The sequence below is a fragment of the Empidonax traillii genome, unplaced genomic scaffold (assembly GCF_003031625.1).
Source record: "Empidonax traillii isolate 1590-97213 ecotype Southwest subspecies unplaced genomic scaffold, ASM303162v1 scaffold159:size1039807, whole genome shotgun sequence".
In the NCBI taxonomy this organism is placed as follows: domain Eukaryota; kingdom Metazoa; phylum Chordata; class Aves; order Passeriformes; family Tyrannidae; genus Empidonax; species Empidonax traillii.
In genome coordinates this window covers 1-16,080 of record NW_020955352.1, presented here as the reverse complement: position 1 = coordinate 16,080, position 16,080 = coordinate 1, and the positions used below count along the sequence as shown (strand labels likewise).

The window sequence follows — 16,080 nt, the reverse complement described above, 5'->3', positions numbered from 1 at the left end:
ACCGTGTTTTCTTTCTTGGCACCTCCAAACCTGCTGCCTTTCTTATCCGATGGTTTCCACAAACAGTTGATAAAAATTGGTGCTTTTGGCAAAACCAGCCCACCTGCTATGTCCAAAAAGGTACCTTCCCAGCACGTCCCCATGGCCTGTGCCACAGTGGTGATTTCCAACCCCAGTCAGGAAGAGAGTGGACCCCAGACCAGCTCTGCCGGCTGGGGCCTGGTGTCGCTCCTCTACCTGTGGGTCACAGAACAGATGAACAGCTTTCCTGGGAAAACAGGATGGGGAAGGGCATCAACACTTACACATGTTGGAAGGGGCATTCAGCAGCTGCCCAGGGATCACTGCTCCAGGGGTGCAAGTTTCAGTGTGGTTCACGCACAGCTGCTGTAGAGGCAAAAGCCTGATCCTTGTTTGAACTTTTCTTATGGGCAGTTATGTGCTGATTCATCTGGTAAAGCTGAGTCACAAGCACCACTTCCTGCAGCCCTTGGGGTTTCCTTTGGAGCTCTGGTGCTGCTGAGTGCTCTGGTGCTCTCCGCCCACCATCGGGGCAGTGAAACTTGCTGCCTAGTGAGGCTGGCTTGTGTCCCCAAAGCAGGCACTGCAGGGGGATGTGGGTGAAAGACAGGCCCTGGATATATTGCACAGAGTAGGCTGAACACACAAGGGAAGTGCCCTCTGTCTCCAAAGTGCTAGAGGACTTCCCCACTTGGACAGATGAGGCTCTCCCCGTCCAGGAGCAGCGAGGTGGTGGTTTGTGGTGTGGCAGCTTTAGCATTAGAAAAATCAGCAAAAGATTTCCAGCTGTGAGTTGGAGGGGAAATCTGTCTTCCTCCCCTGCAGTCGGGGCATAGGGCACAGAGTCCAGGGAAGAAGGCAGACTGCTGAGAGTAGAGCTGGGCAGACCTCTGTGCAGCACTCAAAGAGGGAGGGGTGATGACAGTCTCTCAAAGCAGCTGTGAGACAGGAGTTGATGTGTACTTTTCCCTTATCACCCCTTCTGCCTTCATTCTAAACAGCCCTCATCACAGCCCAGCTCTCCTGCTGCCCCTTCCCCATCCCAGATGGACCTGGAGCAGCAACAGCACACGCCGCTTTTTGGAACTCCTCCACCTGCTCTTCCTGTTGCCTCGGTCCCAGTGAAAGAGCCACCATCAGGCTATGAAGAGGCCGTGAAACAACAGCCAAAGGCTCAGGTGAGATCCGTTGTTCTCCCTGGTTTCCTTGGAGAGCAGATGAAAAGCTGCCATTGTAAACCTGCTTAGTTTCCAGTGATAAGGAATGGAGACGTAACTGCACCTTCCTAGTTAAATTCCTTCTGGAGGGTTTAGGGCAGACTCTAAACCGCAGGTGAAAATCCCAAGCCACTCGCTGCCAATTGCTGATCGTACTTTCCCAGCCAGTAACAGCCTGGGGTTATGGAGAACTCTGGTGCCATGCTCTGTCTGCTCATTCTTGGTAGATAACAGCCCCATCCCTGGAGTGAGGGAGGAGAGCCAGCAGCCAAGGGTGTTGCTGGAGGTGGGAGCTCCCCTGGTAAATAGGAAGCTAATTCTGCACTTGCTCTCCCCAGGAGAATGGCTGTTCCAGCCAGCAGATGGACGACCTGTTTGATATCCTCATCGAAAGTGGAGGTAAGGAGACAAAGCCAGCACTTCCCATAGTCTCTGGGTCTGAGTGTGGGGATTGTAGAGCACTGAGGAGAGAGTCTGTGATGGCCCCAGTCTTTTCTCCACTGTCCCTTGCAGTGCCTTTATAGCATGGGCAGTAGTCGTTAAGGCACCGAGGGAGATGTCAGTCAGACACTGGTGTGATTCTGTGATTCTCAGTGGCTCTGCTGCATCAGACCTGGGCACATGGCTTCTGAGATACTGGACAGAGACTGAATTCCTCAGAGGTGGGCTGAAAACTCCCATAGCAAGGCAAACACAAGATGAGTTTTCTTATCCTGCTGGTGGTCAGAGATGGCTCAGTCTCAGGGAGCTCCTGTGGCCCTGGTGGGTGAGAGGGATCCTTCTGATGTTCAGCCAGGCTTTTCCTCACCTGGCCTGCCTGGTTGTTCCCTGTACAGAGATTTCTGCTGACTTCAAGGATCAGTCATCCCCAGCTGGGAAAGAACCACCTGTGGCCCCGGCCTGCTCCCCACCGCCCAGCAGCCACCATTCCTCAGAGCTGGCGGTGCCAGTGTCCTTGGGACAGCCAGTGCCTGTGGGCCGGCTGGAGGACTTCCTGGAGAGCAGCACCGGCCTCCCACTGCTGACAGCAGGCCATGATGGGCCGGAGCCCCTGTCCCTGATCGATGACCTCCACAGTGAGATGCTGAGCAGCTCGGCCATTCTGGACCACCCGCCTTCACCTATGGACACCTCGGAATTGCACTTTGCTCACGAGCCATCTGGGAGCATAACCCTGGATCTGGCTGAGGCTAACTTGGACAGCATGGACTGGCTGGAGCTGCCAGGGGGGCCTGTCATGAGCCTGGCTCCCCTGAGCACCGCGGCTCCCAGCCTCTTTTCCACAGACTTCCTTGATGGACACGATCTGCAGCTGCACTGGGATTCTTGCTTGTAATTCTGTGAGCAGAGACTGAAGGGAATGGGAGTGGGAGGGCACAGGCATGCAGGGGGAAGAGGCCAGTCAACCAAAAAAAAAGAAAAAAGAAATGAGCTCCTAGTATTTGTACTCCTCCCCTAACAGTGTCCTTCCTGCACAAAGCCGGCAGCGGGCCAGGCCAGGGCAGGGAGAACTGCTGCTGCGGGGGGAAGAAGCTGCAGGAGCTGTGGGGCTGGCGGCCTCCTGCCCACTCCATGGAGCCTGACCCAGCCCAGGTGAGAGCAGAGCTGGCAGCCCCTCTTCCTCCAGGCAGGAGCGGTGACGGCAGTGCATTGCAGCCAGGAATTAGTTCCCTCACGTGGGACAGAGCTGGGCCTGAGCTGTTTCCAGAAGCAGCACTCCGCGCCTTCCTCGGATTGGCAGATGAAGGGGGTTGTGCTGCCCCAGCACGGTTGGTCTTAACGGTTGTGGAAGGGGATTCTACCTCCGGAGCAGGACACAAAAGCAGGAGGGCTGGCTGGGGGTCTGGAGTGGCTGCCCTCTGCACCACCTGCCATCTGTCAGGGGAGGGTCTGATCTGCCGCAGGGCTGTGAGGAGCTGGGCAGAACAGGTACCTTTTCTAAATGTAGCCAAAGGGAACCAGGATTCCCCACCAACCTGGTAATGTCTAAGCTGGTTTCCCAAATATTGCTGAGCTTTGCAGAGGCCTGCCTGCCTGCTTGCTTCGCTCACCTTGGGCCGCAAAACAGATTTTTAAGGTGCTAAAATCAGGTCCTTATATGTTAAAACTGCTGTCAGTCACACCCCATTGCCCCCAGCTTCCAGGGCACTTGTGACATCCCCGGGTGAGCAGGGCAGTCGGCCTGTGCCAGGGGTAGGGACAAGAAGCGCCTGTGTGCCCTGGGGAGCTGGTGAGGGGCACAGCTGGCAATAAGCAACATATCATTGGGGGCCACGTGCAATCTGTTCTCCTGCCTTTGCTGTGTTGGTGCCTCACTGTACCACGTGCCCCAGGGGAAAGAAGCAGCTGGGGATGGATGTCAGACCCACTAGGCGAGAAAGGGGAAGTGGCACTGCAAAAAGGGTGTTGTACGGTGTGGCACAGGTCCTGGCTCAGCAGTGCAACTGTGAGGGCCCCTTTCTGGGGAGAAGTGCAGGACAGCTGATCTCTGCTCTTCCTTCCCTCCTGTCCCATGGGGTAAAAGGCAAAAGTAAATGGCTGCTTAGTGTGAGCTGGTGCCCTGTGTCCCTGCAGGGCCCCAGGCTGGCACCTCGGGGTAACTGCTGAATGAGGAACGGGTGGACGAGCACCCCAAGCCCCCCAGGGCCATGACGAAGCTATTCTTGTGCAGGGTTCTGTGTTGGAAACCCAGGCATGTGGCTTGCTCTTGCGTTGTTACTTCTGTGACTTTAAATTCCTGTGTTAGTAGTAGCTCATGGCCATCCTGAGCAGGTGGGACATGGCTTAGGTGGGCCCATGTAGTCACCTGGCTGCACAGCTGTCCCGGCTTTGGCACTAAGCTGGGTCCAGGCTGCTCTGGCTCAGTGAGGCTCAGAAGCTGTGGCTCCTGAAATCCTACAGAGGTACTGACCCTGCTCAGGCAACGAAAGAATCAACCACCGTCCTCAATATCTCCTTGAGGATGCTGTCCCCATCTTTCCCTTGCACTGGGCTGCAGTGCTTCCTGCTGGGGAGGGGTAGCACAGCCACATGCTGCTCCTCTGCACCTTTGGTACATGGGCCTCTTCTCGGGGCGGCAGGGCTGGGCCACAGGAGTGTTGGTACCTCTGCTCCACGGTGGAGCAGGTGAATGCCAGCCCTGCACAATGTGCTCTCCCTCAGCCACTAAACTGGCAGCTGGCTGTAGTCATGCCTGTTGGAGCTGGGAGAAACTCCTGCTTTCCTGAGCCCTATTTGCTTGTTAACTGCATGGGGAGCCACTTACTTAATCATTTGCAGGGGGAGCCTGCTGGCAGCTTCCTTCCTTTCTGCCCCTTTCTCTCTCCTCTCCCCCCTCCCGAGTTGTAAGCAAGTCACAGCCTCTTATCTGCCTCCCTCAGTGTCTGGGCTGGGGAGGACACTGCCCCCCTTCCCCCTAAGCTTTCTGTTGCTCAGGCTACAGCATCACGTTCTGAAAGTCAGAATAACAGAGACTGGTGGGCACTCCCCTCATTCCCCTGAGCCCTCCCTAAATTCTCTCCTGGTGCAGCCGCGGTGCTGGCTGGGAGCAGTGAGTACATTAGCAATTGCCTTGCAGAGCTCCCACCAGCTCCCCCTGAGGGTTGCTGCCCAGCCGTGGGACCAGGTGGGTGCAGGAGGCAAGGGGTTTCTTAGGAGGAAAGTATGGGAGCAGTGGGAGGACCTCTGAAATGCTAAGGGGAAAAAGTGAGGCTGCCTGTTTGTCAAACTCTCAAGCAAAATCAGGTAGCCCTCACAAAAACCAGCTGTGTGATTTCCTTCGTACAGATAGTTACAAAGCTGCAACCAGTAAATAAAGAATGAAATTATCAAAGTGCAATGAGCTCCTAGAGGAAGGTAGGAGCTCTCCAGCTGCAGTCCTGGCCTAACCCAGCCCTGGTTCCTTGCCCTGGGCCAGGTACCCCACTCCTTGGCAGAGAGATGCCAATGCCTGTTACCAATTTACCTCTTCCCTGGGGTTGCTGGTGAAAGACTGAGCATACAGGTGCTCCCTTTCACCTTTACCTGTCCAGCTGTCCTACAAGTCTGAAACTGTAGGAATTCAGTGACCCTGACTTCGCCCAACACACTTGGATTGGCCAATGGGCTGAAGAACCTCAGGGAGCCCAGACAGAACCACGACCTGGATACAGAACCACCTCTGGAGGAACCCAGCTGACCTGCCAGAGCCCCTGTGCACAAAGGGCTTCTGCCAGCAGAGCGAGGAAGATGGTGCCTCAGCCCAGGAAGTGTTAGGGAGTCTTTTCCCCCAAGCAGTGCCCAGAGCAGGCTTGCCCAGTTCTCTGCTTTCTTACTATTATTTGTTTGAATAATAGTTCAATAGTTCTTTGTCGGAAGAGGTATTCCCCTGGACATACATTTTTGCACCCACTGGGAAAAACGAAGTCTGATGTTCTGCCTCTACCTTGAATGTAATCCCGAATCTTTCTGCTGTAACCACTACTTGTTTGTAATGTGTATTTGACTAGCACGCACTCTCCCTCTTCCACTATGCAGCAAACGGCGAGGGGTGATCAGCACCATCAGAACTGGATGGTGTTGGGGCATCAGATCCAGAGCGAGTTTTCAACTGGAAAAGGATAAAAGTGACAAGTTAATGGGGGAGAGAATCGATCTTTAAATTGAATTATTTTTTCAGTTACAAATATTTGAAAAAAAAAATCCATTTTATTAAAAAAATTCCAAACAGCCACGTGCTCAAAAACTTCTCTGCTATGCTGGTGGGAGGGCTTGGGGCCACTCTGCCTTTTCCAGCTAAGGGTGGATTATCCCTCTGGGTCTTTCTCAAACCTGAATAAAGCAGCTTAAGTGGTGGTGCCTCATCCTTCTCAGCTGCAGGGAGATTCCCTCAGTGTATGGAAATTACCTACCCTGCAAGCAGAAGTAGGTCTTATGCCAGAACAGGGGCAGCTTTTACAGTCTCAGCCCAGCAGGCTGGTCTGGACCCCAGCTGGTGGTGACCACAGCCACATGCCAAATGAAAAGACTCACTTTGACTCAGTACAGACTCTGCAATTTCCACCCTCCCAAAAGCTTGGACTTCTCAACACAGTTGTCCCCAGGGCCTGTGCCCTGTTACTGTCCCACTTTGCAAATAAGACTTCACTGCTGCCTCCCCTACCCAGCCCTGCTTTCTGCCAGCCCCACTCCCCTTCCTGAGGGCCCTCCTCCTGCAGTGTCCCTACAACACCTAGTTTTCAGTCTGTCTTGCTTTTCTGGGGCTCTGCTGCAGAGCTGTACTTCAGGGAGGGCTCGTGGTGCAGACGCAAGGCAGGGCTGCCACTGCTGGCAGCAGAACTGTCTCTGCCCTGGGTGCTGCCTGACCTCGTGGGCTGCTCTGACGCAAAGAGCTCCCTCGGTGCGAGCGCAGGTTGAGCAGAGACCTCAGCTTGATGCTGCCAAGAGCCAGCGCAGAAATGGGGTCGCCATTGTCAAATGGCAGAAACTAAAAACTGAGTCCTGGCCCTGTCAAAAAACAAGGCAAAGCCCAGCACTCTCCCAAGATGCAGTTTTTATTTACAAACCCACCAAATAAAGGAAAGTAAGAATCTAGTGTCATCCCATGAGTAGTTTGTGCTCACAGACAAGCGCTTTCAGTAGAAAGTCACAGACTCCATAACCAGAGCCACCACCACAAAGCAGCAATTCTCCACTCCTGACCCATGTCCCCACTGCCACTGCAGGGCGAGGAGGATGAGTTAAGTCTCCCTGAGCCAGCTCCAACCTAAACCTTGTCCTGAGCTACAACAGTGCCAAAATATACACGTTCTTGGAGTAAATTTACAGCTTTTTGGTTAACAGTAAAAATCATCTGGAGACTAAAATGACAACATGAAACACATGTTTAGGGGAGAGGTGGTTTTTGTCTGCTCCCAGAGGAGACAAGGACCATCCCCTAAGGCTGTTACAGTGGTAACAAGCTGGTAAACTTGGGCAATTCTTGTCAACACCCCACACAGCAGTGCCAGGGAGGTGGGATGATGCTGATGCCAGTTCCCTATTCTCAGTCCCGGCTCCAGGGCAAAGGAACTTTTCCACGTGTCCCCCCGCAGAGGGGAGCCCTTGGCTGGCATGGGGAGGGGATGTGCTCTCCCTGCTCCTCTACAGCAATGAGTCTCTCACCAGCCCAACTCCTCAGCATCTGCAGTGCCAAGTGCCAACGGCTCCAGCTTTCACAGATCAAAGCCATCCCACAAGGGCTGTCCCCACAGCCACAGCCACGCTCACACACCCTCGCAGCTGCTGGTCCATGGGGCACGAGGTGCTCCGGCCAGGCTGCTCCCTCAGGCTCTGGTGGGGAGGCAGGGCTGAGGCAAGAAGAAGGGGATGGCAGAAATGCGGAAAGCTGGGAGGGGGCACTTGGTAGCCAGAACAGACTTGTCCCTTTGCAGCACCACCCTCGACCATCACCTCCCTTGAGCTGGCAGCTTGGCCTCTTGGTGCTGCTGCCGCCATCTGTCCCAGGTGGCCTGGCAGCACCCCCCGAGGGGGATTTTGTCACAGATACAAGTGGGTGGGGTGGGGGAGGGCAGGGAGTGAGACATGATGGGGGTGGGGGAGAGGAGTGTGTGCAATCGAGGTTTCCCAGGATGGGGCAGGGTGGGGGTCACCCATCTATGTCCCAGCTGAAGAGATGGTGCTTCACGAGCATGTCCTGCACCCCTTCCTTCAGTGGCTTCTTCTCCTTCTCCTGCAGGACAACAGAGGCCTGGGTCAGTGCACCACACCCAGAAAAGGGAAGGTTGTGTCTGCGGGCAGAGCCCAAGCACACAGAGGTCTCCAGCACCCAGACAGAGCAGCCTTTGCACTTCCCACCTCTGCACAGCTGAAACGGGGAGGTCCCGCAGTTTGGAGAGCACTAGGGAAGGGGGAGCCTGCCATTTCCTCTGCCCCAGCTGGGCAGTGGCAGGCAGCCCCCTCTGCCAGCACTGCCACACAGCTCCTGTCGCACAGCCTGCCCTGGCAGGGAAAGCAGCCCCATCCACTCTGGTACTGGTTCAAGAGGAGGCAAAGGATGGGCTGGAGCACAAAGCTGGGAGAGGGAGGGAGTAAGCAAAGCCCCCAGCTGAGTGAGAGAATGAGAGATGCCACCTACTTACCTCCCTCTTTATTGGCAGCTCCCAGTCCTGAGAGAGGCTGAAGGCAAATTTGCAGAGGACCCTGCAATACAAATGGAAGAGAGCGATGGTAAAAAGTACCCAGATCACACTCCCAGATCACACTCCCAGCCTGTGCCCACGACTGCTGCCCCAGGCACACCAATGCACTGTCTCCTCAGCTTGTCCCGGCATGCCACTAAGCTTACAAGGGTGAAATTCCTTGTTAGTGTTGATAGTGTTGAAAAGACATCAGCAGTCACTCATTCCCTGTTTCCCCCTCGCTGGGATTCACATCTTGCCAGGCCCAGGCTGGGAAGAGGAGCTTGAAGATGTGACTCAAGTGCAGCCCCTGCAGAGCCTGGTACAGCAGCACAGGGAGGCAGGGGCAGCGCTGGGCTCTGGGGCACTGCAGACATGCCTGGCTAAGGGTTGCACACAGCTGGCAGTGGGGGTTGCAGGTTCACTCTCCAGAAAGCAGATCCCTGTCAGCAGCACCTCAGAGCTTCTGCAGCCCTTCCTCTACCTCCCTGAAGTAAGAGAAGTGTCCTGACTCCCATGCAGAAGTGCTGCACGGAGTTGGCATGGGGAGCTCCCTTGCTGGCTTGGTGAAGTACGGCATAAGACATGAACCAGTTCCACTCGGCCCTTCGGCTTTGCTGGACTGGCACTGCCCCCATGCTGTGAGAGAGCAGGCACAGGACACACAGCACAGAGGTGGACAGAGCCCCCTCCCATTCAGCAGCAGCACAAGGAGAACAGAGCACCCTGTGGTATGTGCACACAGGCCTGCTCTGGATACAGATGCTCCCGCTGGGGCCAGAGGCAATCGCAAACAAAAGCCAGTTCTCACAGAATGGCAGCAGCAACCAGGCTGGAACAGTGATGATGGCAGGAGATTTGCCCTCCAGCTCCGTGGGACCTCACCTGGCTTTGCAGAGTGCAAGAAGACCAGGAGTACACCCATGGATGTGTGCCCTGGGCTCCAAGTTCCACACTTTGTGTGAGCTCAGGCACTAAAGCTGCTTCCAGCCCCTGATATCACTCCCTTGCTTAACTAGGGAGTCAGTCGATAACTGACTCCTTCTCAGTCAATGACAGTCCAACTATCTCCCCAGCACATTCCCTGTTCCCTGCTTGGACTTAGGGCGGCTGGCAGAGGACATCAGGCGGAAAAGGCAGTCTCTCCATCAGTGTAGATGCAGGACACAGCAGGAGGTTACTACCAGGCAAAGGCTACCTGCTTGTCACAACAGGTCCCCAAGCAGCCAAGCTCTGCTCTTGGATGAGGCAGGCACAGTGCCTTGCATTAAACCTTCTAGAGAGCTGCTGCTGCCTCAGCACACAGACGGAAATCTCTAGGCAGCCCGTGCTATGACACACTGGAGAGGGCCCAAATCCAGCCACAGCGAGGGCCACCTCCTGCAGAGGAGGAGGAAATCCATTCCAGACCCTGCCCACGAGGACACTTACCTCAGCTCACATTTGATCTGCACCCAGCCGGGACTGCGCAGGAATGACCAGGGATGGAACCACTTCTCCACGGTCTGCAGGCTTGAGCACAGCACCTCCAGCCACAAATGCAGCACCTGCTCACTGCAGCAATGGGGTAGAGAGGCATGTTACTCAGCTGAAACCAGGGAAAGAACCCCCATCCCTCTGGGATTGTCTGTTTTCAGCTCAAGCCTTGACCCCCGTCCTGTCCCAAGTGGAAACAGGATAACCCAGTAAACTTGTGTGAGCCACTCAATGCAAAAGGAGCTACTTCTTCCAGCTAGGATTCAGCCAGCACAATCAACAAGGAGCAAGTCCCACTCAGTGGCTACAGTGAGAGGGAGGAAAAAGACACTGTGCCCTAAGGTAGATTGAAACCACTGCTGCCCTTAAGCCCATTCTGTCCCTTCCCAAGCTCCCTGCCCCCACAAGGGCCAGATGACTCACTTGAGTCCAACACAGATGAGAGAACGAAGCTTCACGTCCATCTGTGCATGTGCAGCATCGTGTGTCATGTTCACAGCCTGAACCGCCTGCAGGGAGGGAAGATGTGGTTACCACTGGGCAGCCGTTTCAGCAACACAGCCATACACTGCCCTCCCCGGAGCTCCCACCCTCACCAGTGCCACCTGATAGCACCACAGGAGCTAAAGGAAGGTCTGGGAGACTCTCGAGCATCTCCCTCCAGCAGCTCCACAGAAAATTTCCTGAAAGTAGAAATTGGGCTGAGTGGGCTCGGGGCAGCACTCACCCGGTAAAGCAGCTCCTCTGGAGTGAGGACTTTGCCATCTTCATCAAGCCTGTAAAGATCACAGCAGAGACTTAGCTAACCCCAGAGCCACCCTGGGCACACGCAGGCCTTTGCTGCTTCGTATCACAACAGCTCTCTTGCTACTGCTGAGCCCACAGGGTCCCTGAAGCCATGAGAGAGCAAGATAAAGACCCAGATGCAAACACAGGAGCTCAGGGAAGGGAACAAGAGCCACTGCTGGCCCCAAGTCAGCACAGGCACAACCACAACTGCAGGAGGATGAAGCAGACCATGACCCTTCCCAAGGTGCAAGAGAAGCATCAGTTTGATGAGCAGGCAGGGGCAGGGCACAGACCCATCTCCTTGGGGTGACTCAAGTGGCCTTACCTGTAAGTCTTGCAGAGCACGAGGCGAGAATACACAGAGTCAAAGTCCCGTTCCACTTCCCGGCTTGCAGCCTAGAGGAGCAGAGGGACAGTCAGCACACTCTGCCCTACAACCCCCTCACCCCAGCCCTTTGCCAACACTGCCTCATGAAAGGAACTGGGACATCTCACCTCTTCAATGAACAGCCAAGGGTGGCAGGGCCCTCCCAGCAGAGACGGCTTCTTCAATCCATGTTCAAATATGGACTTCAAGGCTGGACAGAGTGTTCCTCGCACCAAGTCAGTCACCCCTTCTGTGACTGAGTCATCTCCAGCAATGGAATACTGAGGAAGATGAAGAGCCAGTTCTCAGCATACTGGTGAGGGGGCGGAACATGGAGGTGATCCACTCACCTACATCTCTGCACAGATCAATTCCACTCCCAAGTGCCAGCCAGCCCCCACCTCCTTTACCCCTTATGTGCTTGCATAAAGCACCATGTTCTGAGCTGCTGCCTGGGGATCTGCTGGGACACCGGGACCTTTGTGCTTTGGTGGTCCCTAGGAGACCACACAGGTGACCGCAGCACCATCGTGGCAGCGTTCAGCACTTAGGAACTGCTGCGGTTTGGTGTGACACTGACTGAGCTCACGTACGGAGAGGGACTTGCACTGAAGGTCTCTGGGACTCTGTAAGTTGTGAAATGTCAAGACAAATAGGGACAGATAGGAATTTCCAGGTCAGGGGGGATACTCTGTTGACAATCCCAAGAGTGGGATCCTCTCTGTTTCTGCAGTCAGGAGGAGAAACACTCAGCAGTACAGGGCATGTTTATACACAGAGAGGTGATCTGCATCTAAGGAACCAGCCCTGAACAGGGGGAGGAAGCAAGTGCAGCCTCAGGTCAGCCTTTGAGCTCTTCCTCACATTCCAAATGCTTAGAAGAAGAGGGAGAACAGGACCCTAAAAATTGCTTAGGTCAACAGCTGCTGATGTTTGTCTCCTACTCATTACCTCAGCCTTGGGGACATATTGAGGTATCTGTTCTAGATAGGTGGTATCTCACCCTTGCCAGCTGTGAGAGGAACTGAGACAGAATGTCCCCTTGGGCACAGCTGTTTGGGGAGAATTCACTGTCATGGCCACAAAGCATGAGCAGGATCCACAGGCACAACTTCAAAGGAAGAAAAGAACACAGGCAGAAGACAGAAACACTACCCAGAGAATCTTCCTGCCTACCTGCCTGCTGCTTTCTCAGCTTTCTTGAGGTTCATCTCTAGGGTCTTTGCAACCCCAGGCATCCCATACCGGCTGCCCTGGCACCCTCTGGGGCCCTCAATCTCCGCGTGGTCAGCATGAGGAAGTTGAGCAAACAGGCTTAGGAAAATAACCTGCCCCACCATACCACAAAGAGCTCAATAGCCAGAAAGAGCAAACAGACTGAAGGAGGGAAATATATGGCTCCTTACATCTGTGTTTTATCAGTTATGACATAACTCTTTATTTTAGTGTGGGGAGTTTTTTGTAGTTGTGGGGTTTTTTAATTACCTCTTTACTCCGCTCATCCAAGATCTCCACAAATTTTGCAGGAAACCAACCTACAAAGAGAGACAAGGAGATAAGCCTGACAAAGACACTGAGAAATCCCTACAGAGAGCGCAGTGGGAGCTGAGAATAAATCAGAGGTCACAGGGCTCAACCTCAAAGAAGGAAGCGAGCAGCCTCAAAATCACAATAATTAAGGCAACTGCATGAGGAAACCAATTACAGGACACTGCCCACATGCAGCAGTGATGACATGCATCCAACTGCCCTGTGCCAGAAGAATGGAGCCTAAACTTGCTGTTTGCAAGAAGTTACCAGGTCACTGCTCTCATACCCTGCTTTAGCATTTCTTTTGTCTCTGGCAGATACTCTGGGTACCTGGCAGAGCCTTTGCTGCAAAGGGATGAGAGCAGTTGCCACGGATGAATGGATGCTCTGCATCCAGGCCTCACTCTCCCCAGTGCAACCCATTCTGTTCTCACCTCTCAATCCATTCAGCTCTCCCACCCAACAGTGCTCATCCTTCTGGGAAATGATCTGAAAAACAGGGAGAGGAAATCACCAGTTGAAGAGAATGCAGTGGCAGGAGGGCTACAGCTGCCCACAATGTGTGGGCACAATGACGAACTGCTTTCTTCTCAACTGTTTTTTCAATGTTCTCTTCTCATGTGGCCTGGGGCCTTCAAGGGCACAAAGCTACTGCAAACACAATGTTACTCCTGTTCTCCCCAGTTTCAGATGGGATAACCACAGCTAAAATGCAAATGGATGCTTTTACAGTCTTACCACAGCTCAGTGCACAGTGTTAAACCAGGACTCAGGTTGGATCAAATCCACCTTTTGCACAGCTGTATAACAGCCAGGAAAGGAACTCTGTGGTTGCAGTGAGAATGACCCACAAGGCAACACTCACAGGAACACACTGCCTCACCCCCAGGCAGCCCCCACAACACCAGCTGCTTCTCTTGGGCTCCTAACTGGGCTCTGAGCTTATCTCCTCCCTTTTTTCCCTGCAGAAGAGGTCGTGCAGGGTCCCAAACAAGCCGGGTCTGTGTGGTCCTGCCCCGGTCCCTGTCTCCCAGGCTGACGCACCGTGATGATGTCGTTCTTGCGGAAGCCCAGCTCGTCATCATCGTGGCGCTCGAAGTCCAGCAGGGCCTTGGCTCGCCGGCGGCGGTTGCGGGAACAGGCCACGTAGTTCTCATGGTCCCGCTGGTGGCTCTCCATGCTGTAGTCTGGAGTCAGATCCTAACACGCATGTAGATGGGAGCAGAGAGGAATGAATAGCAACAGGTGACTCCCAGCTGATCTACTAAAGCTTGCGTGCCCCTGTTCCCAAACCTTTTCCTGCTCCTAGCCAGCAGACAACATCCCAGCACAGCCTTCCTCCACCAGGGATGGGTTAAGCAAGTCTCACCCTTCACCCGTTACACCTGGCATGTTCCTTCTCAAGCCCACATTTCAGGAGAATTTGAACAGCCCTGTCCTGACACTCAACACTCATGCCTGGATCACACGGCAGTGCCGATCCAGCTGTTTCTACTCACAATGCTGCAGTTCTTGGGATCCACGCACTGGAAGTGCCGTGCCACCTGGAGAATGGCCTCACGCAGGTCAGCCACCAGCTCCGTCTGCTTGATGTTCTTGGCTTTCAGTGCCTCCAGATCATCATCCCCTAGTGGAGCCAATGGAGCAAGAGAGAAGGTGAGGAAAGGAAAACAGGTATAAAGTGTTTATTTTTTGTTAACATTAGAAATCATTGGTTCTGCAGAAGTCAAAAAAGCTTGACATCAGAAGCGCCTACACTAAGGCAGATACTGCCAATCTATTCAATAATGTAAATAGCAAATACCAAACTGACTGGATCAAACTTTAAGGATATGGTATTTCAAACCACATGTGGAACTCAAAGACGTCATCTTTGATCTGCCTGGGAAACTCAGTATACCAAGGTATTACTTTAAAGAAGTGTCTACAATATATAGTTGGCTGAATAATGGGACACAGAACTGGGGAACTTGCAATAATTCCCTCCAACTAAAAGTCACTTGAAACTGAATCACCTGTTGGTTGAACTACCTCTGATATTTGTATAACTCACAGGCTGAGAGCGTATTCTTCACTGAGTCTGGAAAGAGATTTGAAAAACCATGACAGCCCATTTTCCTGTGCCAGTCTAGAAGTCAGAGCCACAAGAGAAAAGCTGCCACCTGCTTAAGACCTCAGCCTCCCTAAGAGCCAGATTTCAAAGGTTTGGGGTGTATAGAAACAGTCATAAGCACAAAGTAAAAGTTATTAATTCCCCCGGGAGTTTTTACAGCCTATCTCTATTACTTTATGCAGAAAGATACCTATTGGTACAGATTCCTTAGACAGTTATTGTATCTGAATGCTGTAAATATTGGGTACCTGATGTTTGGGAACAATGAACCATTTGCTTCTTTTTCTTAAAAAAAAAATCAGTTTGTTTTAAATTCAGAATATATTTTCATACATCTTTTTCCTACATTTTTGCTCTCTCTATTATATAATGAAGATGCGGTAGCTTGATTAGCAAAACCAACATTTAAAACAATTAATTTTTCACTGAACTCCAATGTTTAAAAACACAGCTTTTATTCAGGACCCAACTGGCTAGCAAATTAGTACTCTGCTTATCTTTTAACAGCATTGCAGAAAACAATACAAATAAAGCGTGATCTGAACTGTACAGCTACTGCAACAGCTTAACACGTTAAGCTTCTGCTTATTGAAAAGTGACTAACAATATCTTTTCATCATGTGATCCTAATTAAATTTTAGAAACCTAAAAAGAAGCACAAAATTAGACTTAAAATTATTTTTGTAATTGTTTTCTGTTTGCTAAATTAAATGACTGGAGAATCAGACACACAAATCTTAAGAGAAAACTGAACCTCACTTCTGGGCTAAAAAAACTGTAGGTCACAGTTACTCTCAGTGTAATCAATAAAAAGAACTAACAAAATCTCCTCGGTGGCCAGGGGCAGGAAACAAAGCATGCATGAACTCTCACTACAGATTCAGAGACACAAAGATTGTAAATAGATAGGTTATCACGTAGACATAGGGGATTCCCAGAAAATTCACGTTATTAAAATAGAATGTGACTAAAGAAGAAACCCAACCACAGCCGCACTAGCTCTGTGGGCTGCCCTCATTTACATAGATCACCGATTCTTTCTGTCATCATTCAGTCCCATCTGGCCAAAATACCATGCTCTTCCCTCTGCATTCAGATCAATCCCACCAAAACACAAGCAGAAGACACGGGAAGCTTTCTCCCACCTTAGAAGGTAGACTGTACAGAAGAAAGCAACTGGTGTTTCCACCAGATTCACCTCACTGCACTCAACATGACTGCACCTACATTTCCAAACAGGAAACCAGTGCGTGATCAGCCACATATGAGGAAGCTCTGCTTTGAGCCTGCAAAGACTGACTAGCTGCACAGCTGTGCAGAGCAGGACTAGCTCTCCTGCATTTCCCTGTTGCAGTGCCCATCCAACAGGAAAAGAGCAACATGCACATCTTGCTCTCCACCAAATTACTT

The 16,080-nt window shown here is 52.5% G+C and overlaps 2 protein-coding genes across 2 annotated transcripts in view; one reads left to right on the top strand and one right to left on the bottom strand.

Moving 5' to 3' along the window:
- The window catches only part of MRTFA (myocardin related transcription factor A), a 48,026-nt gene extending 42,909 nt beyond the window's left edge, over positions 1–5,117 (top strand). The window contains exons 12-14 of the mRNA XM_027885000.1: positions 1,023–1,199; positions 1,577–1,637; positions 2,075–5,117. Coding sequence (XP_027740801.1) covers positions 1,023–1,199; positions 1,577–1,637; positions 2,075–2,574 — 738 coding nt within the window. The 3' untranslated portion in view covers positions 2,575–5,117. The remainder of the gene's footprint in view (positions 1–1,022; positions 1,200–1,576; positions 1,638–2,074) is intronic.
- Positions 5,118–6,750: 1,633 nt separating this feature from the next.
- SGSM3 (small G protein signaling modulator 3) lies at positions 6,751–14,239 on the bottom strand (the record flags this gene model as incomplete). Its single annotated transcript, XM_027884999.1, has 11 exons — positions 6,751–7,947; positions 8,357–8,417; positions 9,827–9,949; positions 10,295–10,380; positions 10,599–10,647; positions 10,986–11,056; positions 11,156–11,308; positions 12,513–12,562; positions 12,992–13,046; positions 13,602–13,757; positions 14,057–14,239. Coding segments are annotated over 11 exons (1,071 nt in total), but the record flags the coding sequence as incomplete, so codon positions are not given.
- Positions 14,240–16,080: the final 1,841 nt, after the last annotated feature.